This window comes from Macaca nemestrina, chromosome 1, assembly GCF_043159975.1.
Source record: "Macaca nemestrina isolate mMacNem1 chromosome 1, mMacNem.hap1, whole genome shotgun sequence".
Classification (NCBI taxonomy): Eukaryota; Metazoa; Chordata; class Mammalia; order Primates; family Cercopithecidae; genus Macaca; species Macaca nemestrina.
In genome coordinates this window covers 205,528,354-205,554,241 of record NC_092125.1, presented here as the reverse complement: position 1 = coordinate 205,554,241, position 25,888 = coordinate 205,528,354, and the positions used below count along the sequence as shown (strand labels likewise).

The following is a 25,888-nucleotide window of genomic DNA, read 5'->3' as shown; positions in this document are numbered from 1 at the left end:
GTAGTTTTTAGTAGAGATGGGGCTTCACTGTGTTAGCCAGGATGGTCTCGATCTCCTGACCTCGTGATCCGCCTGTCTCGGCCTCCCAGAGTGCTGGGATTACAGGCTTGAGCCACCACACCCAGCCTTTTTTTTTTTTTTTTTTTTAAGAGATAGGGTTTCTTCATGTTCCCCAGGCTGGTCTGTCTTTACCTAAAAAAGAGGAGAAGCCAGATGTCGTAGCCAGTGTCTGTAATCTGAGACATTCTCATAATTTCAAGTATTTGCCTGTAATCTCAGCTACTCAGGAGGCTGAGGCAGAGTATTACTTGAGTCCTAGAGTTGAAGGCCACAGTGAGCTGTGATTGTGTCACTGCACTCCATGCTGGGCAACAGAACAAAACCCTGTCTCTAAAATAATTAGAGAGAGAGAGAGAGAGAGAGAGAGAGAGAGAGAGAGAGAGAATCAGATTCTATTGTATTTCATGTAAAGTGTTAAAGCAATTGAGATCCAGAATGTCCTTGAATAAGACATGCAACTAGGAAGAGTCACTGTCCTCTTATCATTTCCATCTTTTGCCCTTTAGTAATGAGGACTCTATTTTGCCTAAGTCTTCTGGGTATAGCAAACTAATGCATCAGTAGTCATCATTGCATTTACTGTGGTAATTACGATTGTATAAATCTAACCTTTACTGAAAAACTTCCCTAGACCTCCATCAATCAACTGAAAAAAAGATTGAATTTGCCAGTTGTTTCTTTTAAAAATGTAATCCTGTTGGTTGTGTATTTTCTTTTTTGAAAATATCTAGTTTTGGCCGGGCGCGGTGGCTCAAGCCTGTAATCCCAGCACTTTGGGAGGCCGAGACGGGTGGATCACGAGGTCAGGAGATCGAGACCATCCTGGCTAACACGGTGAAACCCCGTCTCTACTAAAAAATACAAAAAACTAGCCGGGTGAGTTGGCGGTCGCCTGTAATCCCAGCTACTCGGGAGGCTGAGGCAGGAGAATGGCGTAAGCCCAGGAGGCGGAGCTTGCAGTGAGCCGAGATTGCGCCACTGCACTCCAGCCTGGGCGACAGAGCGAGACTCCGTCTCAAAAAAAAAAAAAAAAGAAAATATCTAGTTTTAAAAGAGGGGCCAGGTGTGGTGATACACACCTTTAATCCCAGTGCTTTGGGAGGCCAAGCAGGGAGGATTTCTTGAGACCAGGCATTTGAGACCCTCTCTCTACAAAAAAAAAAACTTTCTAATTAGCCAGGCATGATGGTACTTGCCTATAGTCCTGGTTACTCAGGAGGCTGAGGCAGGAGGATCATTTGAGATCAGGAATTTTAGGCTGCAGTGAGCTATGATTACACCACTGTGCTTCTGCCTGGGCAACAGAGTGAGACCCTGTTTCTAAAATAATAATAATAAATTTTTTTAAAAGATTTTTTAGTGATTATTATGATCTTTTTACCCTCCTCCAAAAGTGTGATTTGCTTCAGATGTGAAATTGTTTGCAGTCAACATGTTAGCTTATCATATGCTGTTCCTTGATGTATTTCTACAAAATAGAGGTTCCACTTTAATTTCAGGATGGTTTTTCCACATGACTCTTTTTTTCTTCCTCTCTAGACTTCTCCAGAGAACCTTGGAACAGTAGGTGGAGTGCAAAGCTGCATTGTGTACCTTCCTGCTTTTTTTTGTTGCTTTTCCTGCTGGGTTTATTATTTTTTTTTTTTCTTTAAATTCTTGGCCCTGCCTTGGCTCTCCTTTCTCTGCCATTAAAACTAACTAAACCCTGCATGTGTGGTCATTATGAGGGGTTCATGGCCTTTATTTCAATTCTGCACATGTATCATGTCAGTTATGTTTTGTGTCAAATCCTTAATATTATTATTATTTTTGTTTTTGTTTTTGAGACAGGCTCTCACTCTATTGCCCAGGCTGGAGTACAGTGGCGTAATCACGGCCCACTGCAGCATTGACCTCCCGGGCTCAAGTCATTCTCCCACCTCAGCCTCCTGAGTAGTTGGGACTACAGGTGCACACCACCATGCCCGGCTAATTTTTGTTTTTGTATTTGTTGTAGAGACAGGGTTTCACCTTATTGCCCTAGTTGGTCTCAAGCTTCTGAGCTTAAGCGATCTACCTGCTTCAGCCTCCCAAAGTGCTGGGATTACAGAAATGAGCCACTGTGCCTAGCCTATAATAGTCTCTAAAGCACTACTATGGTAGGCAAATTGGAATCTCACCTCTACTTTCTGAAAATATTTTGCTCCAATTTAATGCACCCACTTTCTAATGCTTCTGCACCTCCCAGTACCTAGGGTCCTTTTTGTGAAGGGAGAAAATAATTTGATGAGCAGATATAAGTAAGGTATTAACAATTAATGTGTTAACTCTCCCTGAACTATTTATATCCTGAAAAGGTCAGGGAAAGGGCAATGTTTAATAGAGAAAATGACTCACTTACTAATGAGGTTGGAATTCCCTGCCTCAGTAAGGCAAGATCTCATGCATTTGGTAAGACATCCACATTTTGTATACATGCACCTTTAAAAGATTTTGAGCTGGCTCTGATCATTGCACCAGATTTTGTCCTAAAAATGATGTCAGCTTGGTTTGGTTCCTTTTCCTCCTTAGTAATTTATCTGTTAATGGATTTTGATATTTGGTGTCCATGTGATGTCCAGGAGTCTCTCTGTCTGCATGATTGTTTATCATTGCTCCGATCCTTTCCAACTACCACAGGAAGAGAGGGGAAGGGGCATTTTAATGATTATGCTGAAATAATACATTTGCTTCCTTCCCTCTCTTCTCTCCATGTAACAGAGGAAGCAGATCAGCCCGCTACAGAGCCAGGCATGGTCATGGACAGTGTGGAAGCAGGAGACACAACACCTCCTACCAAAAGGAAGAGCAAGTTCTCAGGCTTTGGCAAGATCTTCAAGCCCTGGAAATGGAGGAAAAAAAAAAGTAGTGATAAATTTAAAGAGACTTCAGAAGGTGAGATATTAAGGGTTAAATGTGTGTTCTGAGTTAGAGTTCTCTATGTTAGAAGTATTTAATTTTTCCTTATCTTACCGAGTTTCTGTAGTCCTCTATTTGAAGAGGGTGTTTAATCTTTTATTCTTTTCTTTTTTTTTTTTTTTTTTGGTGAGACAGGATCTCCCTCTGTTGCCCAGGCTGGAGTACAGTGGCGCAGTCACAGCTCACTGAATATTCAACCTCCTGGGCTCATGCAATCCTCCTGCCTCAGCCTCCCAAGTAGCTGTAAGTACAAGCATGAGCTACTGTGCCCAGTTAATTTTTAAATATTTTGTAGAGACGGGGTCTCCTTATGTTTCCCAGGCTGGTCTTGAACTCCTGGGCTCAAGCGATGCTCCCACCTCAGCCTTCCAAAGTGCTGGGATTACAAGCGTGAGCCACTGTGGCTGGCCAGAGTTTAATCTTTTAGAATTAAACATCAAAATGGTCATTTACTAAACCTAATATTGTATACCCTCATCCCCAGGTTTGTATTTTGATGGGATATACGTATCTATTGAGTGGTGAATGGAATTCCTGAACTGTAGCAAATCTAAGATGCTTCTTTCCATCAGAACTTGGTGAAGAAAATGATTAAATGAATTAATACATACATAAATAAAATGCTTATTTTTTTTCCTACTCTGCCCATCCACACAAAGTTCATCCATAAATAACTTACTAATGAAATTTTCTCTTAAGTTACAATTATGTAAGGCTAGTTTTTTGGAAGTGATGCTTTCCTGATAGCACAGGTTATAAAAGAAATTTAAGATTTTAAATTTGAAGTTAGGGCCGGGCGCGGTGGCTCAAGCCTGTAATCCCAGCACTTTGGGAGGCCGAGACGGGCGGATCACGAGGTCAGGAGATCGAGACCATCCTGGCGAACACGGTGAAACCCCGTCTCTACTAAAAAAATACAAAAAAACTAGCCGGGCGAGGTGGCGGGCGCCTGTAGTCCCAGCTACACAGGAGGCTGAGGCAGGAGAATGGCGTAAACCCGGGAGGCGGAGCTTGCAGTGAGCTGAGATCCGGCCACTGCGCTCCAGCCCCGGCGACAGAGCGAGACTCCGTCTCAAAAAAAATAAATAAATAAATAAATTAAAAAAACAAATAAATTTGAAGTTAGTCTACTAGTTATTTTCTTTCCTGAGAATATAAACTTAAACTACTTTATTCTTTTACCTGTAGAATTAGAATGTTAAGTGTAAGGTTGACTTTCAACTATCACATTTCTGAGTGCCATTTTCCAATTTAATGTTAGTTTTAGAACGGAAAATATCTATGCGAAAACCAAGAGAAGAGCTGGTTAAAAGAGGGGTTTTGTTGGAAGACCCTGAGCAAGGTGAGTTTACAAATGAATAGCATATGCCTGTATCTGTGCACTTGGTCTTTCATTGGGTCTGACTAGGTATTTGAATTTTCTTTCTTTCTTTTGTATTGCTATTTTTGGGTTGGAGGGTGGCCTTTAAAAAACAACAAAAAAGTTCACCCTTCCTTCCTTGGGGCAAACATTCCTTTCCTCTTTGTACATCCTCAACTTTGTGCCAGCTGCAGTATTGTGTGTCTTTTTTTTTTTTTCCCCTTGAGACAGAGTCTCGCTCTGTTGCCCAGGCTGGAGTGCAGTGGTGCAGCCTCGGCTCACTGCAACTTCTGCCTCCTGGGTTCAAGCAATTCTCGTGCCTCAGCCTCCCAAGTAGCTGGGATTACAGGCACCTGCCACCACCCCCAGCTAACTTCTGTCTTTTTAGTAGAGATGGGGTTTCACCATGTTGGTCAGGCTGGTCTTGAACTCCTAACCTCAGGTGATCCACCCGCCTCAGCCTCCCAAAGTTCTGGGATTACAGGCGTGAGCCACTGTGCCTGGCTAATTTTTGTATTTTTAGTAGAAATGGTGTTTCACCAAGTTGGCCAGGCTGGTCTCGAACTCCTGGTCTCAGGTGTTCTACCCACCTTGGCTTCCCAAAGTGCTGGGATTACAGGCTTGAACCACTGTGCCCAGCTCATTTTCTTTTTTGAACACATTTGTACCCATGCCCATCATTGCACCAGTCCATACTCATTATTTGTTTAATAATGTCAAAACAAAAAAACAAAACAAAAATAATGTCAAGACTTTCTTCAGTGTGTGACTCTATGAAGCAAGTTATTGTAAATGTAAAAGTATAGTACATTGGTTGCATCTCATTTCTCTTCATTTGAGTTATATTGCATGAGGCAAAATCTGAAAGCCAAGTTTTAAAAACATATTGTATACTGGCCAGGCATGGTGGCTCACGCCTGTAATCCCAGCACTTTGGGAGGCTGACGCAGGCAGAACACTTAAAGTCAGGAGTTTGAGACCAGCCTGGCCAACATGGTGAAACCCCGCCTCTACTAAAAATACAAAAAATTAAGAGGGCATAGTAGCAGACACCTGTAGTTCCAGCTACTTGGAAGGCTGAGGCAGGAGAATCACTCGAACTCAGGAGGCAGAGGTTGCAGTGAGCTGAGATGGTGCCACTGCACTCCAACCTGGGCAACAGAGCAAGACTCCTAAAAAAAAAAAAAATCGCATGCTTTGAAGAATAGGGGAAAGGAACCAAACAGATGGAGTATTACTGTATACTTTTTGGGCTTTAAACCATGTGAATATATTGCCTATTCAAAAAATTAAATTGTATGTATTGAAGATTTATTATCTCAACTGTATAAAAACTAACCAGAGAAAATAAGCTTGACAGAGCAATTTGAAATATTATTACAATTGATTACCTCTGAAGTTGAAGTGGGAACTTGAGTGGGTTTTTTTTGTTTTTTTTTTTTTTAATTGAGACAGGGTCTCCCTATGTTGCCCAGACCAGTCTCAAACTCCTGGGCAGCACAAGCAGTCCTCCTGCCTTAGCCTCCCAAAGTGCTGGGATTACAGGCGTAAGGTGCTGTGCCCAGGCACTATGGGATAGTTTCTTTCCTTTTTTTTTTTTTTTTTTTTTTGTATGTGATTAGTTATGAGCATGTGTAACTTTTGTTTTACATAACTCTATTTGTTTTTTACATTAGGACACAAAATCTTCTCAGTATTTAGGTAGTTACATACTATTATAATGATTCCACTGTAGCACCTCTGTGGCCCTTGGTTTGCTTTCTTTTTTGAGACAGTCTCACTCTGTCTCCCAGGCTGGAGTACAGTGGCGTGATCTTGGCTCACTGCAACCTCCATGTCCTGGGTTCAAGCAATTTTCCAGCCTCAGCCTCCCGAGGAGCTGGGATTACAGGCACCTGCCACCATACCTGGCTAATTTTTGTATTTTTAGTAGAGACGGGGTTTCACCATGTTGGCCAGGCTGGTCTTGAACTCCTGACCTCAAGTGATCCACCCACCTCAGCCTCCCCAAGTGCTGGGATTACAGGCGTGAGCCACCACACTTGGCCTGGCCCTTGCTTTTTTGATACAGCCATTCCACTTTCCATGGCCTTTCTTTTCACCTTTCTTGCTCACTTATCATAAACCACATACATTACTTATTTCTTGTTTTTCATCTTCAATCTCTTTTGCCCTATACTCATGGCAACCTCTGCCTCCTGGGTTCAAGCAATTCTCCTTCCTCAGCCTCCCAAGTAGCTGAAATTGTAGGCATGCATCACCACGCCCAGCTAATTTTTGTATTTTTAGTTGAGACGGGGTTTCACCATGTTGGCCAGGCTGGTCTCAAACTCCTGAGCTCAAGTGATCCACCTGCCTCGGCCTCCCAAAGTTCTGGGATTACAGGCATGAGCCACTACGCCCAACGATCTTTTGCCCTACACTTTCTATTAGCTCCTAATCCAAGTTGTTTTTAGCCTACACGTTCAAAGGCCCAATTAATAAACAAGTTGCAGCCATTGGACAAGATGCCACTCTGCCAACCAGATAACGGACCTAAGCTTTATTCTGTATCTAAAAACAGGGATGGGCCTCATGCTGGCTTATAGATCTGCATTTTAGACCAAAGATAGTGTTTGAACCTTGAAGTCCTCTTCATACTTAAAGGGGGCCTTTGTTTGGCCAGGCATGGTGGCTCATGCTGTAATCCCAGCACTTTCGGAGGCCAGTGTGGGAGGATCCCTTGAACTCAGTAGTTCAAGACCAGCCTGAGCCACATAGTGAGACCTCATCTCTATAAAAAAATTTTTTTAATTAACCAGGTATGGTATTGCAGGCCTGTAGTCCTAGCTACCTGAGCCCAAAAGATGGAGGAAGGCTTGAGCCCAGGAGATGAAAGGCTGCAGTAAGTATGTATTGTACCACTGCACTCCAGCCTGGGCGACAGAGTGAGACCCTGTTTTTGTTGTTTTTTTTTGTTTTTTTTAAAGGTGGCTTTTGGCTTGATTGTAGTGCTAACTTGACTATACTATAAAATACTTAATAGATTTTAATTGATTTTCTGGGTTTAGGGAGAACATTCAATGATGTTAAAGCCCCACAGTACTACTGCACTTCATTAACATTGCAGAACCCTCTGTATTTCATATAAGAAATGATACTGCAAAGTAGACATCCCTGATTAAGTAACTTGAGATAACTGATCAGTTTTACATGTATTTTACTAGTGTGTACTGAGTAGAAACTAATTAACACCGTCTTAAACTTTGATTATGTTGTTTTCACGAAGAGCAGTCTTTGTTGGCTTTGAAATCATTGCTTCGATATTCTAGAAAATCTTGTTTTTGTTAAACATGGGCAGTAACTTACTATTTTTGTATAGTTGTTGTCATCTTACCACCACCCTGTTTTAAAAGTAAAAAGTAGTTGTCAGATTACTTTGGCTTTTGAAGTACCTTTTCACTTGCCTTAGAATCTTCATTACTTTGAGCCCACACTCCACCTCTTATTGGAACTTCATGAAGAATAATGCTAGATATCACTCTGTCACCCAGGCTAGAGACCAGAGGTCTGATCATAGCTTACTGCACCCTTGACCTCCTGGGTTCAGACAGTCCTCCCACCTTAGCCTCCCAGTTAGCTGGGACTAGGTGCGTGCCATCACACCCAGCTAGTTTTTTTACTTTTTCGTAGAGACAGGGTCTCACTATGTTTCGCAGGCTGATCTCAAACTCTTGGGCTCAAGCAATCCTCCCACCTCAGCCTCCCAAATTGTTGGGATTATAGGCATGAGCACCGCTGTGCCCAGCCCATAACCATTTCTTTTTTTTTTTTTTTTTTTTGAGATGGAGTCTATTGCCTCACCTCCCGAGTAGCTGGGATTACAGGTGCCTGCCACCACACCCAACTAATTTTTGTATTTTTAGTAGAGACAGGGTTTCACTGTATTGGCGAGGCTGGTCTCAAACTCCTGACCTCAGGTGATCCACCCGCCTCGGCCTCCCAAAGTGTTGGGATTACAGGTGTGAGCCACTGCACCCGGCCCCCCATAACCATTTCTTATGTGAATCTATTCTCCTGCCAGACCAAACTAGTTGCCAGTGCCCCAAACATGTTGAATAACTTCACACCTTTATACATGCTATGCTTCTTCCAAACAGACTGACTTTATTCAGTATGGTAGGCTCCTACTCCTTCACGATCCAGTTAAAAGCAAGGCATGGTGGTGTGTGCCATAGTCCCATCTAATAGGGAGTCTGAGAGAGGAGGATTGCTTGAGCCCAGGAGTTCAAGACCCATCCTGGTAACATAGCAAGACCATCTCAACTCCAGCTCAGATACTTTCTGTGATGCCTTCCTAACTCTGTTCTTACTCCAGGAGAATGATTTATTCTTCATTCCTACCACAGTACTTCACTAATTAGAGCTCTTGACATTTAACATTGTAGTTACTTATATATAATAAGTTTGCCCTATTCATCTGTCTTTTTTTTTTTTTTTTTTTCCTTTGAGTTGGAAGTTTTGCTCTGTTGCCCAGGCTGGAGTGCAATGATGCAATCTTGGCTTATTGCAACCTCTGCCTCCTGGGTTCAATTGATTCTCCTGCCTCAGCCTCCTGAGTAGCTGGGATTACAGGCACCTGCCACCATACCTGGCTAATTTTTGTATTTTTAGTAGAGACAAGGTTTCATCATGTTAGCCAGGCTGATCTCGAACTCTTTTTTTTTTTTTTTTTTTTTTTTTTTTGAGACGGAGTCTCGCTGTGTCTCCCAGGCTGGAGTGCAGTGGCGTGATCTCGGCTCACTGCAAGCTCCGCCTCCCGGGTTCACGCCATTCTCCCGCCTCAGCCTCCCAAGTAGCTGAGACTACAGGCACCCGCCACCACGCCCGGCTAGTTTTTTGTATTTTTAGTAGAGACGGGGTTTCACCATGTTAGCCAGGATAGTCTCGATCTCCTGACCTCGTGATCCACCCGCCTTGGCCTCCCAAAGTGCTGGGATTACAGGCTTGAGCCACCGCGCCCGGCCTGATCTCGAACTCTTGACCTCAGGTGATCCACCTGCCTCAGCCTCCCAAAGTGCTGAGATTACAGGTGAGACACTGCGCCTGGGTTTTATTGGTCTTATTCATATAACAACATACTTGGCACATGATAGCCTATCAAACATGTATTGGAAAAAGAAATTACTTATTTCTGTTTAAGCATCCAGATAATCTAGATCTCAATAATAAACTAAAACAGGAAGATGGGGGAAAGAAGATAAGAAAGTTTAGAAATCACCAACCCTGGGCTGGGCGCAGTGGCTCACGCCTGTAATCCCAGCACTTTGGGAGGCCGAGGCAGGCGGACCACAAGGTCAGGAGATCGAGACCATCCTGGCTAACACGGTGAAACCCCGTCTCCACTAAAAAATACAAAAAATTAGCCAGGTGTGGTAGCAGGCGCCTGTAGTCCTAGCTACTCGGGGCTGAGGCAGGAGAGTGGCATGAACCTAGGAGGCAGAGCTTACAGTGAGCCAAGATTGTGCCATTGCACTCCAGCCTAGGCGGCAGAGCGAGACTCCATCTCAAAAAAAAAAAAAAAGAAATTACCAACTCTGGTCCAGGTGCTATGGCCCACACCTATAATCCCAGCACTTTTGGAGGCCGAGGCGGGTGGATCACTTGAGCCCAGGAGTTCGATACCAGCCTAGGCAACATAGTGAGACCCTATCTCCATCAAAAATAAAAAAAATTAGCTGGGTGTGGAGGCACACACCTGTGGTCCCAGCCATTTGGGAGGCTGAAGCAGGAAGATCACTTCAGCCTGGGAGGCAGAGGCTGCAGTGAGCCAAAATCATGCCACTGCACTCCAGCCTGGTCTGTGAGACCCTGTCTCAAATCACCAACTCTGGCCAGGTGCAGTGGTTCATGCCATTCATCCTAGCATTTTGGGAGGCCAAGGCGGGCAGATTGCTTGAGCCCAGGAGTTCAAGACCAGCCTGGGCAACATAGTGAGACCCTGTCTCAATTTTAAAAAGAGAGAAAAAGAAGAAAAGAAATTACTAACTCTTCTATCTGTTCATGCCAACTTCATCACTTTGTACTCTTCTTTCACCTTGCAGGTGGTGAGGATCCAGGAAAGCCAAGCCATGCCATGTTAAAGAATGGCCATACCACCCCTGTAGGGAATGCTACATCATCTAGTCCAGTCCAAGTAGAGGAAGAGCCAGTAAGATTAGCAAGTCTTAGGAAAGCTATTCCAGAAGAGGACCTAAAGAAACGACTAGGTAAGAAACTCTGGATTTTTGAGTTTAAGAGCCATGAGCCAGTTATTCTCCGTTACATAAGGAGTTTGCAAGAGAATAGGGAAAAGTAAAATCTAGAGAGAATTACATTCTCCTTTAGCAATACCTTAATTAGCAACTTTAAGGGGAATTTCCTCCCCTGCTCCACTTTTATTCACAAAATACCAAATTTGTGATCCTCAAGAAGGGAAGAGGATGTTTAGTATCAGATACCTATAGGATTTTTTCCAGCTACACATTCCACTTCTTTCACCCAAGGAATTTTGTTGTGGCTCTCCTCCAGTAGCCTAGCCCTCGTGTGAAGAATCACTACCACAATGAGCATCTCTTACTGAGCCTTTCTTACTGACATTTCCTAAGTATGGGGAGGTTGGGAGGCATCGAGAACGGTAACCTATGAGCTAATCTATAAATTAATTGGTGAAATTGGCCATAAATTCATAGATGTGTTAGCTTTTTCAGTCTCTCTTGTTACTCTCTCTTCCCTTTTTATATCATACATGTTATTACACAGGCTCAACTGGAAGCCAGCCTAATTCTGAAGCAGAGTCTGTTCCTGAGAATGTACCCAAACAACCTTTACTTCCTCCCAAAAGACCCTTGTCCTCTTCTCATGAAGCAAATGAAGGTCAAGCAAAGGATGCCACTTCCTCTGGCGGCATGGCAAGGTTCATCATCTCCACCTCCATCACCACAGCACCCGCTGCCACCACTGCTGCCACAAGCCTCGCAAAGACTGTTAATCTGTCTGTCACTCCTTCCCCAGCACCCAGGATTCTGCCTGCTACTCCTGCCAGCACTAACACTACTGCTACCTTAAGCCTCACTCATGTGGTCCCTGCCAAGCAGCCCCCTATCCCTCCCCCTAAACCAGCTCACAGAAATAGCAACCCTGTCATTGGTAAGTAAGTCTTTAGGCTTCTGGTGTTTTGGGTTTGGTTTGATGTTGGATGGTTATTTTATTGGATAACTGGTATAATATTGATAGTCTCTGAGAATTTTCCATATCTTGTCCCTTTGAATGACCTCAATATGGAGAAAAGTCTTAGGTTAAGAAAAAATAGGCTGGGTGCAGTGGCTCACGCCTGTAATCCCAGCACTTTGGGAGGCCGAGGTGGGTGGATCACAACAAGGTCAGGAGATCGAGACCATCCTGGCTAACATGGTGAAACCCCGTCTCTACTAAAAATACAAAAAATTAGCTGGGCGTGGTGGCACGTGCCTGTAGTCACAGCTACTTGGGAGGCTGAGGCAAGAGAATTGCTTGAACGCAGGAGGCGGAAGTTGTAGTGAGCCAAGATTGTGCACTCCAGCCTGGGCGACAGAGAGAGACTCCGTCTCAAAAAAACAAAAACAAACAAAAAAAGTCGTGAAACTGAGGCAGATGGCCATAAATGTAAACATCACTAAGATTAGATTTAAGTTTGGGGGGTTTTAATCTACTTTTTAATCTAATATTTAATCTGTTTTTCTAAAACAGTGATTCCAAAACACTATATTTGTGTGTGTGTGTGTGTGTGTATGTGTGTGTGTATAGTTGGACTGGATATGTGAAGACCATAACAGATTCCACCTGCATGGAGTTATCTGTGGCACTTGTGAAAAAATTAGAATAATGCCTCAGCTCACAAGGGGCAAGGCAAACTTTTCAAATGAAAATTTGTTTAATCTACTTAAAACTACCTATGCCTTCCATAAGCATAAATGAGTCTAGTAGATAAAAGGATGATTCTGTAGATGTCAGTGGAACTTGGGATTCAGTGTCTGGCATAGTTATTTTCATAGGGAACTGCAGAAGGTATTACTTAAATTGTTCTGAGAAAATCATGTTTTATCTTGGGAGAGTTAAGAATGCTATTCTTATATTAAAATAAGTGATGGTAGAGAAAGCAGGTAACATAATCAGTAAATTTGTATGGGTTTAGTAAATTTTTTGCATTTACCCAAAGTTCTATTTAAGTCTACTTTCTTTATATAAATGTACAGTTTCTTAGAAGAATTTTCAAGAAAGGGAGAGGAAAGCTAATGAGTGCTTCAAAGCTAATAAAAATATAGTTTTTTCAGGAAAAATGATACTAGGCTTAGTACTGCTTAAAGTTCTTGTTCAGGATTGAATGAATGAATAAAAACTATACTCATTAAATATTTAATATCACCAAGTTGGGTGGAGTGATTCAAACCTTGAAAAACAGGCTTAGAATATTTTATGAGTATGACAGTTTGGAGTAGCTTGATGAAAACAGGGTGAAGTTGTTATTACCACCACTTTGGAAGGATAGTGTCATGTTGACTTATCTGTGAGGAACTTGGGGAGCCTTCACATGCTTATTTTCAAAACTACCTTGTGCTGCAGGAAACCGATTTTATCTTTTCTATAGGTAGGGCAATTAGAACATGAAGACATTGTGTGTGATTCATTCAAGGTTGTAAGCCGGGCGTGGTGACTCATGCCTGTGATCCCAGCACTTTGGGAAGCAGATCACCTGAGGTCAGGAGTTCAAGACTAGCCTGGCCAACATGGCGAAACCCCATCTCCACTAAAAATACAAAAAATTAGCTGGGCATGGTGGCAGGCACCTGTAATCCCAGCTACTCGGGAAGCTGAGGCAGGAGAATTGCTTGAACCCGGGAGGCAGACACTGCAGTGAGCTGAGATTGTGCCACTGCACTCCAGCCTGGGCAACAAGAGCGAAACTCCATCTCAAAAAAAAAAAAAAAAAGGTTGTAGTTAGTGAAAGATAGAAACTGAACATAGGCTTTTCAACTCTCAGGTCCAGACCTCTGTTCCTTACAGTAGTGTTCGCAAACTGGTGTTCTCCTCAGGATCACCTAGAAAGCTTATGATAACAGACTGCTGGATGCTTCCCCTAGAGTTTCTGATTTTAGTAAGTCTGAGATGGGCTTGAGAATTTGCCTTTCTAATAGGTTCCCAGATGATACTGATGTTGCTGTCCAGGGAGCACACATTGAGAGCCTCTGTGCTAGACCAGTGGAATACCACCCTTTTCAAATTAAGGCAACATATAAAATGATCATTTGTGTATGATACCCTGGACTACACTGCAGAGCTCATTCTTGGCTTGAGGTAAATAGACCTTGTAACTGAGGACCTTGTAACTGAGGAATCAGTATTAGTCCATGAGGGGTCCTCAGCAGAAGAAGAAAAATAGAACAGTTCACAGAGCGTTACTTAAAGCTAAATAGATTTAATTTAACGGACTCTCTTTTATTCTAAAATTATAATCTTCGTAATCCTTTGGGGTTAAAATGCCATTTCTTTCACAAAAGGATTATGTTCATAAATGGTTTACTTAATATCAAGCCTTATTTGGAAATCTTAGAAAATGACAACCTCAATAAAAAAACTAGAAAAAAAAAACCAACAATCTAAGGTTGATCAAGATTTTTTTTATTGTTTTAGTCACTGAAATCCAAAAGTTTGGAAACCATTGCTTCAGAAGTACTACTGTCTTCTCATTGGTATAACATGGAGTATTAGGACTAAGGAAAAACTACCAGCAATAGCTGAACAGGTGAAAGAGAATTATTACCCATCCCAGAAACACTCTGGAATTTTTCCACAAAACTACAGCCAGATGCTGTTGTCAGGGTATATGTACCGGAATTTACTTCCTTAACATATATGCCTTCCTCAGATTACCAAATATAATTTATCTTATTAATTCAAAAGTAAAAATATTCATTTATGGTCTCATCAGGAATGAGTTTTGTTGTAGATGGAATAGCTAACAGCTGTTTTTAGAGAATCAGCAAAAATCCAATCTTTCCAAAAATATATCTTTCACTGCTCCTAAAATTCATATTTTTAGAATCTTTTTGTGTGTGTATGAAGTGTTTTTCTAGAAAGCCTTTTTAAAAATTTATTAATGGGCCCAGGCACGGTGGCTCACGCCTGTAATCCCAGCACTTTGAGAGACCAAGGAGGGCAGATCGCTTGAGGCCCAGAGTTTGAGACCAGCCTAGGCAACATGGTGAAACCCCGTCTCTACTAAAACTACAAAAAATGATCTGGGCATGGTGGTGCATGCCTGTAATCCCAGCTACTCAGGAGGCTGAGGCAGGAGAGTCGCTTGAACCCGGGAAGTGGTGGTTGCATTGAGCCAAAACTGCACCACTGTACTCCAACCTAGGCAACAGAGCGAGACTCTGTCTCAAAAAAAAAAAAAAAGAAAGAAAGAAAGTATTTATAATGAGTGACATTAAAACATTATAAAATTAGGCCAGGCACGGTGGCTCATGCCTATAATCCCAGCATTTGGGGAGGCCGAGGTGGAAAGATCACTTGAGGCCAGGAGTTCAAGACCAGCCTGAGCAACGTAGCAAGACCCCATCTCTATAAAATATTTAAAAATTAGCTGGGCATGGTGACATGTGCCTGTAATTCTAGCTACTTGGGAGGTTGAAGTAAGAGGACTGGGTAAGCACAGGAGTTCAAGGCTGCAGTGAGTTATGATTACACTACTGCACTCCAGCCTGGGTAACAGAGCGACATCCTGTCTCTAAAAAAAAAAAAAAAGGCTGGGTACGGCTGGTTGGCTCACACCTGTAGTACCAACACTTTGGGAGGCTGAGGCAGGTAGAATGTTTGAGACCAGCCTAGACAATGTGGAGAAACCTATCTCTACAAAAAGTAACCCCCAAAAAATTAGCTGGGCATGGTGGCACATGTCTATAGTCCCAGCTACTTGGGAGGCTGAGGTAGGAGGATCACCTGAGCCCAGGGAGGTTAAAACTGAAGTGAGCCGTGACTGCGCCACTGCACTCCAGTGACACAGTGAGACCCTGTCTAAAATAATTTAATTTAAAAAGAAAAAGAAAGGCCGGGCGCGGTGGCTCAAGCCTGTAATCCCAGCACTTTGGGAGGCCGAGGCGGGTGGATCACGAGGTCAGGAGATCGAGACCATCCCTGGCTAACATGGTGAAACCCTGTCTCTACTAAAAATACAAAAAACTAGCCGGGGGTGGTGGCGGGCGCCTGTAGTCCCAGCTACTCGGAGGCTGAGGCAGGAGAATGGCGTGAACCCAGGAGGCGGAGCTTGCAGTGAGCCGAGATCGCACCACTGCACCCCAGCCTGGGCGACACAGCGAGACTCCGTCTCAAAAATAAATAAATAAAAAAGAAAAAGAAAAGAAGCTGGGTGTGGTGGCTCACATCCATAATCCCAGCACTTTGGGAGGCTGAGGTGGGCCTATCACTGGAGCCCAGGAGCTCAAGACCAGCCTGGGCAGCATACCGAGACCTTGTCTCTACTAAAAATTACAATTTAGCCAAGCATGGTGGCATCGACCTGTAGTCCTAGCTACTTGGGAGGCTGTAGCAAGAGGATCACTTCAACCCAGGAGATCGGGGCTACAGTGAGCTATTATTCATGCCACTGCACTCCAGCCTGGGCAACAGAGGGAAACCTTGTTTCAGAAGAAAAAAGAAGAATTACAAAATTAGCTAGCCTTGGCCGGGCACAGTGGCACACACCTGTAATCCCAGCACTTTGGGAGGCCGAGGTGGGTGGATCACCTGGGGTCGGGAGTTCAAGACCAGCCTGACCAACAGAGAAACCTGTCTCTACTAAAAATACAAAAAATTAGCCGGGCCTGGTGGCGCATGCCTATAATCCCAGCTACTTGGGAGGCTCAGGTAGGAGAATCACTTGAACCTAGGAGGTAGACGTTGTGGTTAACTGAGATGGTGCCATTGCACTCCAGCCTGGGCAGCAAGAGCGAAACTCCGTCTCAAAAAAGAAAAAAATAATTAGCTAGCCTTTTACTTTGAACGTCTCCAATTTTTGGGATTTAGGACAAATACAGTTTTATTTAAGGGAAGTTTTTGAGACCATTTGAGAATACTGAATGGGATGAAAATAAAAATAAAGGGTTTGAGTAGGTTACAGGTTGGTGATCAAAAGAACTACTTTTTTTTTTTTTTTTTTTTTGCTTTCAGCAGGGAAAAAATGACTACTCTAATTATTTTACCAGTTTTGCTCCTGTGTGATCTAATGATCCACTTTTACAGGTCTTCTGCAGCCCTCCAAAGGAATTTTGCTGAAACAACAACACCTTTGCTGAGTCATTGTGGGCTTTGGTGAAATCATAGGAATATATACTGTCATGATACAGGGTGAGGGCTTCTCATCTCATAAGCATATATTGAGGGTCCACTAGATGCCAGGTACTGTGCACAGCCTTGTGGATGATACGTTGATGGAGACAAGGTTGCCCTGCCATCAAGGAGCCCATCATGTAGTGGAGAGTGAACATGGGAAGCTGAGGTGCAAAGGGAACATAAGAGGTGTACACAGTAATAAAAATTAGAGACAGTAGGCCGGGCGCGGTGGCTCACACCTGTAATCCCAGCACTTTGGGAGGCCAAGGTGGGCAGATCACGAGGTCAGGAGATTGAGACCATCCTGGCTAACACAGTGAAACCCCATCTCTACTAAAAATACAAAAAAAAATTAGCTGGGCTTGGTGGCAGGCACCTGTAATCCCAGCTACTCGGGAGGCTGAGGCAGGAGAATGGCGTGAACCCAGGAGGCAGAGCTTGCAGTGAGCCGAGATCGTGCCACTGCACTCCAGCCTGGGCGACAGAGTGAGACTCTGTCTCAAAAAAAGTAAAATAAAAAAAGTAATAAATAGAGACAGTAAGATGCAGTCAAATAGTCAGAGACCTGGATACTAGCTGAGTCCATGCCAGTTTGTAGTATGATCTTGGGCAAAGTCACCTAACTTCTGTGGCCTCGCTTTTTCCTTCTGAAAAATGGTAAAGATGCTATCTTGTTTCCCCTGTCACCTCAGGTGGTAGAAGGAGAATATGACTTCAAGGACAGAAAACACTGATTTATTCAAAGGACTTTGCAATTGCTATAAAAATTCAAGATGTCAGTATTGATAGTTTTATAACACAGCTGAGATATTGAGATATCATTATCAGGATATGGTAACAATACCCACTAATACTTATTTTATGCTATCTGAATGTTTAAATTTTTTAATGGAGTACTGTTATACAAAATAATCTTTTTTTTTTTTTTTTTTTTTTTTTTTGAGTCAGAATCTTGTGCTGTCCAGCCTGGAATGCGGTGGCGTGACCTTGGCTCACTGCAGCCTCTGCCTCCCAGGTTCAAGAGATTCTCGTACCTCAACCTCTCCCGAGTAGCTGGGATTACAGGTGCCTGCCACTACACCTAGCTAATTTTGGGGTTTTTTTTGTTGTTGTTTTTGTTTTTTAAGTAGACGGGGTTTCATCATGTTGGCCAGGCTGGTCTTGAACTCCTGACCTCAAGTAATCTGCCCACCTTGGCCTCCCAAAGTATTGGGATTACAGGCGTGAGCCACCGTGCCCAGCCACAAAATAACTTTTTGTTGGATGTTTTTGTCTCTATTCATATTAACTACACAAAGATCAAATTACAAAAAGTTGTCAGCCAGGTGCCGTGGCTCACGCCTGTAATCCCAACACTTTGAGAGGCCAAGGCAGGTGGATCATTTGAGGTCAGGAGTTTGAGACCAACCTGGCCAACATGGTGAAACCCCATCTCTACTAAAAATACAAAAATTAGCCGGGCCATAGTGGCATGTGCCTGTAATCTCAGCTACTTGGTAGGCTGAGGCAGGAGAATCACTTGAGCCTGGGAGGCAGAGGTTGCGGTAAACCGAGATCGTGCGCACTGCACTCCAGTCTGGGTGAGAGAGTGAGACCCTGTCTCAAAAAAAAAAAAAAATTGTCATATCTGTTGCCATAGCAATGAAGTAAGCTACTCATCAGTCTTCCTACACCTCTGTACATTTATTAGGCCTTCTATTTGAATAAATATAAACTTCGTTTCAGGATAAAATATGTAGGGAATGGCAAAACTATGAAATTATTTAACTTGCTTGAAAGATTAAAACTGAACTCAACTTTAATTCTAGGCCCTGGGCCAGTCCTTCAAAGCATTGGAAAGTCATGTGAAATTGATGTGTTGCTCTCTCTTTTCCAGCTGAACTGTCCCAAGCAATAAACAGTGGTACATTGTTATCAAAACCGTCCCCACCCTTACCACCTAAGAGAGGCATTCCATCGACCTCAGTACCCACCTTGGAGTCTGCTGCTGCCATCACCACAAAAACACCAAGTGATGAAAGAGAGAAGAGCACATGTTCTATGGGCTCAGAACTGCTATCAATGATCTCACCTCGCTCTCCGTCCCCCCCACTGCCTGCTCATATACCTCCAGAGCCTCCACGCACCCCTCCATTCTCTGCTAAGACTTTTAAAGTTGTGCCAGAAATTGAGTTTCCACCATCCATAGATCTACACCAGGAGATTCCCCAGCAGGAAGATCAGAAAAAGGAAGTCCCCAAGAGGATATTGGACCAGAACTTTGGGGAGCCCCATATACCCTCTAGGTTGCCTCCACTCCCACTGCATATTCGAATCCAGCAGGCCCTCACCAGCCCACTTCCCATGACTCCTCCTCTGGAGGGTTCTCACAGAGCTCACTCGTTGCTCTTTGAAACCAGTGACGGCTTTTCTGAGGACAGCAGTACGCTGGGTCGGACCAGGTCTCTTCCCATCACTATTGAAATGCTGAAAGTGTAAGTGCCTTTGAAGCTTGCCTCTTGTTTCTCCTTTACTCTAGATAGCCCTGCTTGGAAAAAATTACTCATAGAAAGAAAATGTGGGCCGGGCACGGTGGCCCACACCTGTAAGCCCAGCACTTTGGGAGGCTGAGGCGAATGGATTGATCACCTGAGGTCAGGAGTTCAAGACTAGCCTGGCCAATATAGTAAAGCCCTGTCTCTATGAAAATAACAAAAATTAGCCAGGCGTGGTGGCGCATACCTGTAATCCCAGCTACTTGGGAGGCTGAGGCAGGAGAATCGCTTTAACTGGGAGGTGGAGGTTGCAGTGAGCCAAGATTGTGCCACTGTACTCCAGCCTGGGCGACAGCGAGATTCTGTCTCAAAGAAAAAAAGAAAATGTGAATAAAGTTTTTTTTTTTTTTTCCCGAGATAGAGTCCTGCTCTGTCACCCAGGCTGGAATGCAGTAGCACAATCTCAGCTTACTGTAACCTCTGTCACCCAGGTTCAAGTGGTTCTCCTGCCTCAGCCTCCCGAGTAGCTGGGATTACAGGCATGTGCTACCACATCCAGCTGATTTTTGCATTTTTAGTGGAGATGGGGTTTCACCATGTTGGCCAGCGTGGTCTCAAACTCCTGACCTCAGGTGATCCACCCATCTTGGTCTTACAAAGTGCTGCGATTACGAGCATGAGCCACCGCACCCAGCAATGTGAATAAATTTAAAGTACAAAGAATACTCTGCCAAAAGGATAAGTTATAGAATTTGGACTCTTTCTTTTTTTAATCTTATCTTAAAACTTTATTTTTATTTATTTATTTATGTTTGAGACAGGTTGGAGTGCACTCTCTCACCCAAGCTGGAATGCAGTGGTGCAGTCTTGGCTCACTGCAACCTCCACCTCCTGGGCTCAAGCCATTCTCCCTCCTCAGCCTCCCGAGTAACTGTGACTACAGGCGCATGCCATCACACCCAGCTAATTTTTGTATTTTTTGTTAGAGATGGGGTTTTGCTGTGTTGCCCAGGCTGGTCGTGAACTCCTGGGCTCAAGCAGTCTGCCTGCCTCAGCCTCATAGAATGCTGGGATCATGGGTGTGAGCCACTGCGCCTGGCCAAATTTCAACTTTTTACTCTCGTGATTTTTTTTTTCATGGAGATTTTTGTGATGACACAAAATTTACAAAATTATGTACATGAAAAATTACAACTGTTAGTTTTATATACTACAGTGAAGGCATTGTATAATGTGGTGCTTAAGAGCATTCACCTTGGAGTGAGATAGCGCTGGGTTCAAATTGCAGCACTACCACTCTTAGCTTATAGTAATGTTAAGTTACTTAAGCCTTCTGCTCTATAGTTATATCATCTCTAAATGGGAATAATATTTACTCTGTAGGCTTGTGAGAATGACATTAGACAAATGCTGGAAAGCACCAGTGCCTAATAAGTGGTAAAGCTGGAATTTGAACCCTTAGATTAATACCTGCTAAAAAGTTTCTTAGCAAGATTGTTAAAGTTAAGGGAGAATGGCCGGGTGTGGTGGCTCACGCCTGTAATCCCAGCACTTTGGGAGGCCGAGGCGGGCGGATCACGAGGTCAGGAGATCAAGACCATCCTGGCTAACACGGTGAAACACCGTCTCTGCTAAAAAAAAAAATACAAAAAATTAGCCGGGCGTGGTGGCAGGCGCCTGTAGTCCCAGCTACTCGGGAGACTGAGGCAGAATGGCGTGATCCCGGGAGGCGGAGCTTGCAGTGAGCCGAGATCGTGCCACTGCACTCCAGCCTGGGCGACAGAACGAGACTCTGTCTCAAAAAAAAAAAAAAGTTAAGGGAGAGAATTATAAGTTACTTCATAGATTTTCTTTTTTTTTTTTTTTATGGTTATTTCAGTCCTTTTGTCTTTTTTTTTTTTTTTTTTTTTTGAGACGGAGTCTCGCTCTCGTCACCCAGGCTGGAGTGCAATGGCACAATCTCGGTTCACTTCAACCTCCGCCTCCTGGGTTCAAGAGATCCTCCTGCCTCAGCCTCCCAAGTAGCTGGGATTACAGGTGCCCACCACTATGCCTGACTAATTTTTGTATTTTTAGTAGAGACAGGGTTTCACCATGTTGGCCAGGCTGGTCTCAAACTCCTGACCTCAGGTGAATTTCCCCATCTCCATCTCCCAAAGTGCTGGGATTACAGGTATGAGCCACTATGCTCAGACTTTATTTCAGTCCTTTGTCTTAAAAGTCAGTTATCCTTGGCCGGGCGCGGTGGCTCAAGCCTGTAATCCCAGCACTTTGGGAGGCCGAGATGGGCGGATCACGAGGTCAGGAGATCGAGACCATGCTGGCTAACACGGTGAAACCCCGTCTCTACTAAAAAATACAAAAAATTAGCCGGGCGAGGTGGCGGGCACCTGTAGTCCCAGCTACTCGGGAGGCTGAGGCAGGAGAATGGCGTGAACCCAGGAGGCGGAGCTTGCAGTGAGCTGAGATCCGGCCACTGCACTCCAGCCTGGGCGACAGAGCGAAACTCCATCTCAAAAAAAAAAAAAAAAAAAGGTCAGTTATCCTCTTTGTTTCTAAAAAGAAAATATAATTATGTTAATTTGTTAGTCCAGACGATGAAGAAGAGGAGGAGCAAACCTGTCCATCCACATTCAGTGAAGACATAACATCTACCTCAGTCATTTCTAAATTACCACAGTGTGTACAGGAGGAAGAAGAGAAGGAGAGCGACTCTGATTCAGAAGGTCCCATTCAGTACCGAGATGAAGAAGATGAAGATGAAAGCTATCAGAGTAAGAAAGGGAGGGAAAAGCAAAAGGGAAAATTCTTTTCCAGATAAAGCTATTTGCTGATCTTAGCAAGTGTCAAAAGAGATATGGAAACAGGTACCTTCTCCCATTAACTCATCTGGCTAACTGATGTTGGAAGCCACTGTGAAGTACTCCTTGTCCCTGTTATCACCCCTCTGATAAAACAAGCCAAGACAGGGATCCAAGTAGATTGAGTCACTCAGTTAGGTTTTTCGGGGTTTTTTAATTTAATTTTTTTTTTTTTTTGGACAAGGTTTTGCTCTGTCACCCAGCTGGAGTACAGTGGTGCAATCGTAGTTCACTGTAGCCTTGAACTCCTGGGCTTAAGTGATCCTTACGCCTCAACCTCCCAAATAGCTAGGACTACAGATGTGTGCCACAACTGGTTAGGTTTCTTTGGTTTTTTGTTTTGTTTTGTAGAGATGGGTCTTGTTATGTTGCCTAGTCTGTTCTTTTTTTTTTTTTGAGACGGAATTTTGCTCTTGTGCCCAGGCTAGAGTGCAATGGCACAATCTCAGCTCACCTTAATCTCCACCTCCCAGGTTCAAGTGATTCTCCTGCCTCAGCCTCCCAAGTAGCTGGGATTACAGGCATGTGCCACCATGCCTGGCTAATTTTGTATTTTTAGTAGAGATGGGCTTCACCACATTGGTCAGGCTGGTCTCAAACTCCCGACCTCAGGTGATCCACCTGCCTCAGCCTCCCAAAGTGCTGGAATTACAGGCGTGAGCCACCGCGCCTGGCCATAAAGGATTTTTTTATTTTATTTTATTTTATTTTATTTTATTTTATTTTGAGAAGGAGTCTTGCTCTGTCACCCAGTCTGGAATGCAGTGGCACGATCTCAGCTCACTGCAACCTCCACCTCCCGGGTTCAAGCAATTCTCCTGCCTCAGCCTCCCAAGTAGCTGGGATTACAGGTGCCTGCCACCAGGCCCAACTAATTTTTTTTTGTATTTTTAGTAGAGGCCGGGGCTTCACCATATTGGCCAGGCTGGTCTCGAACTCAATCTCATGATCTGCCCACCTCCCAGAGTTCTGAGATTACAGGCGTGAACCACTGTGCCCAGCTGCCCAGGCTGTTCTTGAACTCCTGACCTCATGTGATCCCCCTGCCTTGACCTCCCAAAGCTCTAGGATTACAGGCATGGGCCACCATGCCTAGCCTATTTTTAATTTTTATAGATATATAATAGTAGTACATTTTTATGGGGTACATGAGATATTTTGATATAAGCATGTGTGTATGGGTAATCAGGGTATCCATCACCTCAAACACTTACCATTTGTTTGTATTGGGAATATTCCAAATCTACCTTTCTGGTTATCTTGAAATATACAATAAATTATTGTTAACTATAGTCACCCTATTGTGCCACCGAACACTAGATCTTATTCCTGTTTTTTGAGAGTGTCTCACTTTGCAGGCTGGAGTGCAGTGGCACAGTCTCAGCTCACTGGAACCTCCATTTTCTGGCTCAAGTGATGCTCCCGCCTCAGCCTCCTAAGTAGCTGAGAACACAGGCATGAGCCACCACACGCAGCTAATTTTTGTATTTTTTTGTAGAGACAGGGTTTCACCATGTTGCCCAGGCTGGTCTTGAACTCGTGAGCTCAAAGTGATCTGCCCACCTCAGCTCCCAAAGTGCTGCAATTACAGGCATGAGCCACCACACCCGGCCTAGATCTTATTCCTTCTATCTAATTATATTTTTATACCCATTAACCAGTCTTTCTCTCCCCCATCCCCTCTACCCTTCCCAACCTCTAGTAACCACCATTTTATTTATTACCTCTGTGAGATCAACTTTTTTAGCTCCCACGTAAGAGTGAGAACATACAACATTTATCTTTCTGTGCCTGGCTTATTTCACTTAACATAATGTCCTCCAGTTTCATCCATTTTGTTGCAAATTACAGGATTTATTTCTTTTTCATGGCAGACTAATATTCAATTGTGTATATACACCACGTTTTCTTTATCCCTTCGTTTATTGATAGACACTTAGTCTGATTCCATATCTTGGGGATTATAAATAGTACTGCAATAAGGATGACATTGATTTGATGATTTCCTTTCATATATATATATATATATTTTTTTTTTTTTTTTTTTTTTTTTGAGACAGAGTCTCGCTTAGTCGCCCAGGCTGGAGTGCAGTGGCGCGATCTCGGCTCACTGCAAGCTCCGCCTGCCAGGTTCACGCCATTCTCCTGCCTCAGCCTCCCGAGTAGCTGGGACTACAGGCGCCCGCCGCCTCACCCGGCTAATTTTTTGCATTTTTAGTAGAGACGGGGTTTCACAGTGTTAGCCAGGATGGTCTCGATCTCCTGACCTTGTGATCCGCCCGCCTCGGCCTCCCAAAGTGCTGGGATTACATTTTTTTTTTTTTTAAATAGACGGAGGCTTACTCTGTTATCAGGCAGGAGTGCACTGGCTTTTTCTCAGCTCACTGCAACCTCTGCCTCCCGGGTTCGAGCGATTCTTCTGCCTCAGCCTCTCAAGTAGCTGGGATTACAGGTGTGTACCACCACACCCAGCTAATTTTAGTTTTTTGTTTGTTTGTTTGGTTGGTTTTTTTTTTTTAGTATAGACGGGGTTTCACCATGTTGGCCGGGATGGTCGCGATCTCTTGATCGTGACCGAGTGATCCACCCACCTTGGCCTCCCAGAGTGCTGGGATTACAGGCATGAGCCACTGCGACTGGCCCAGTAGTTGTATTTTTAAGGGTGTTTTGTTGGTCTTGTTTTGTTTTTTAAGTAGAAACGGAGTCTTGCTGTGTTGCCCAGACTGATCTCAAACTCCCAGCCTCAAGCAATCTTCCTGCCTTGGCTTCCCAATGTGCTGCATTACGAGCATGAGCCACCTCATTTGGCCTATTTTCAGTCTTTTGAGGAACCTCCATACTGTTTTCCATAATGGCTGTACTAATTTCAGGTTTTTGTTTGCCCCCAATTTTAAAACTATTCACCTAAGTGCCTCTAATCCCAGCACTTTGGGAGGCTGAGGTGGGTGAGATTAGTAGTTTGAGACCAGCCTGGCCAACATGGTGAAACCCCATCTCTTCTAAAAATACAAAAAATTAGCTGGGCATGGCCAGGCACGGTGGCTCATACCTATAATCCCAGCACTTTGGGAGGCCGAGGCAGGCGGATCACCTGAGGTCAGGAGTTCAAGATCAGCCTGGCCAACATGGTGAAACTACGTCTCTTCTAAAAATAAAAAATTGGCTGAGCATGGTAGCAGGTGCCTGTAATCCCAGCTACTAAGGAGGCTGAGGCAGGAGAATTGCTTGAACCCGGGAGGCAGAGGTCGCAGTGAGCCAAGACTGCACCACTACAATCCAGCCTAGGTCACAGAGCAAGACTCCATTGCAAAAAAAAAAAAAAAAATTAGCCAGGCGTGGTAGCGGGCACCTGTAACCCCAGCTACTCAGGAGGCTGAGGCAGGAGAATTGCTTGAGCCTGGGAGGTGGAGGTTGCAGTGAGCCAAGATCGTGCCACTGCACTCCAGCCTGGGTGACAGAGCAAGACTCCATCTCAAAAACAAACAAACAAAAAAAAAGGCCAGGCACGGTGGCTTACGCCTGTAATCCCTACACTTTGGGAGGCCGAGGTGGGTGAATCACCTGAGGTCAGGAGTTCAAGACCAGCCTGGCCAACATGATGAAACCCCGTCTCTACTAAAACTACAAAAAATTAGCTGGGCGTGGTGATGCACGCCTATAATCCCAGCTACTCAGGAGGCTAAGGCAGGAGAATCACTTGAACCCAGGAGGCGGAGATTGCAATGAGCCAAAATCGTGCCACTGCACTCCAGCCTAGGCAACAAGAGCAAAAACTCCGTCTCAAAGGAAAAAATAAAACAATATGGAGT

At 44.0% G+C, this 25,888-nt stretch overlaps 1 protein-coding gene across 20 annotated transcripts in view; it reads left to right on the top strand.

The window, feature by feature from the left end:
• Positions 1–25,888, top strand: part of LOC105494564 (phosphatase and actin regulator 4) — a 145,332-nt gene that overhangs the window by 93,511 nt on the left and 25,933 nt on the right. For 6 of the 20 annotated variants that reach the window (XM_071097636.1, XM_071097638.1, XM_071097644.1 and 3 more), the window contains 8 exons: positions 1,600–1,623; positions 2,800–2,973; positions 3,133–3,240; positions 4,259–4,339; positions 10,441–10,605; positions 11,138–11,524; positions 18,621–19,218; positions 21,808–21,992. In XM_071097636.1, the coding sequence (XP_070953737.1) occupies positions 1,600–1,623; positions 2,800–2,973; positions 3,133–3,240; positions 4,259–4,339; positions 10,441–10,605; positions 11,138–11,524; positions 18,621–19,218; positions 21,808–21,992 (1,722 nt within the window). Of the gene's footprint in view, positions 1–1,599; positions 1,628–1,657; positions 2,009–2,799; positions 2,974–3,132; positions 3,241–4,258; positions 4,340–10,440; positions 10,606–11,137; positions 11,525–18,620; positions 19,219–21,807; positions 21,993–25,888 lie in introns of those variants that run through there. The other 14 variants (XM_071097654.1, XM_071097665.1, XM_071097618.1 and 11 more) reach the window with 7 other exon arrangements.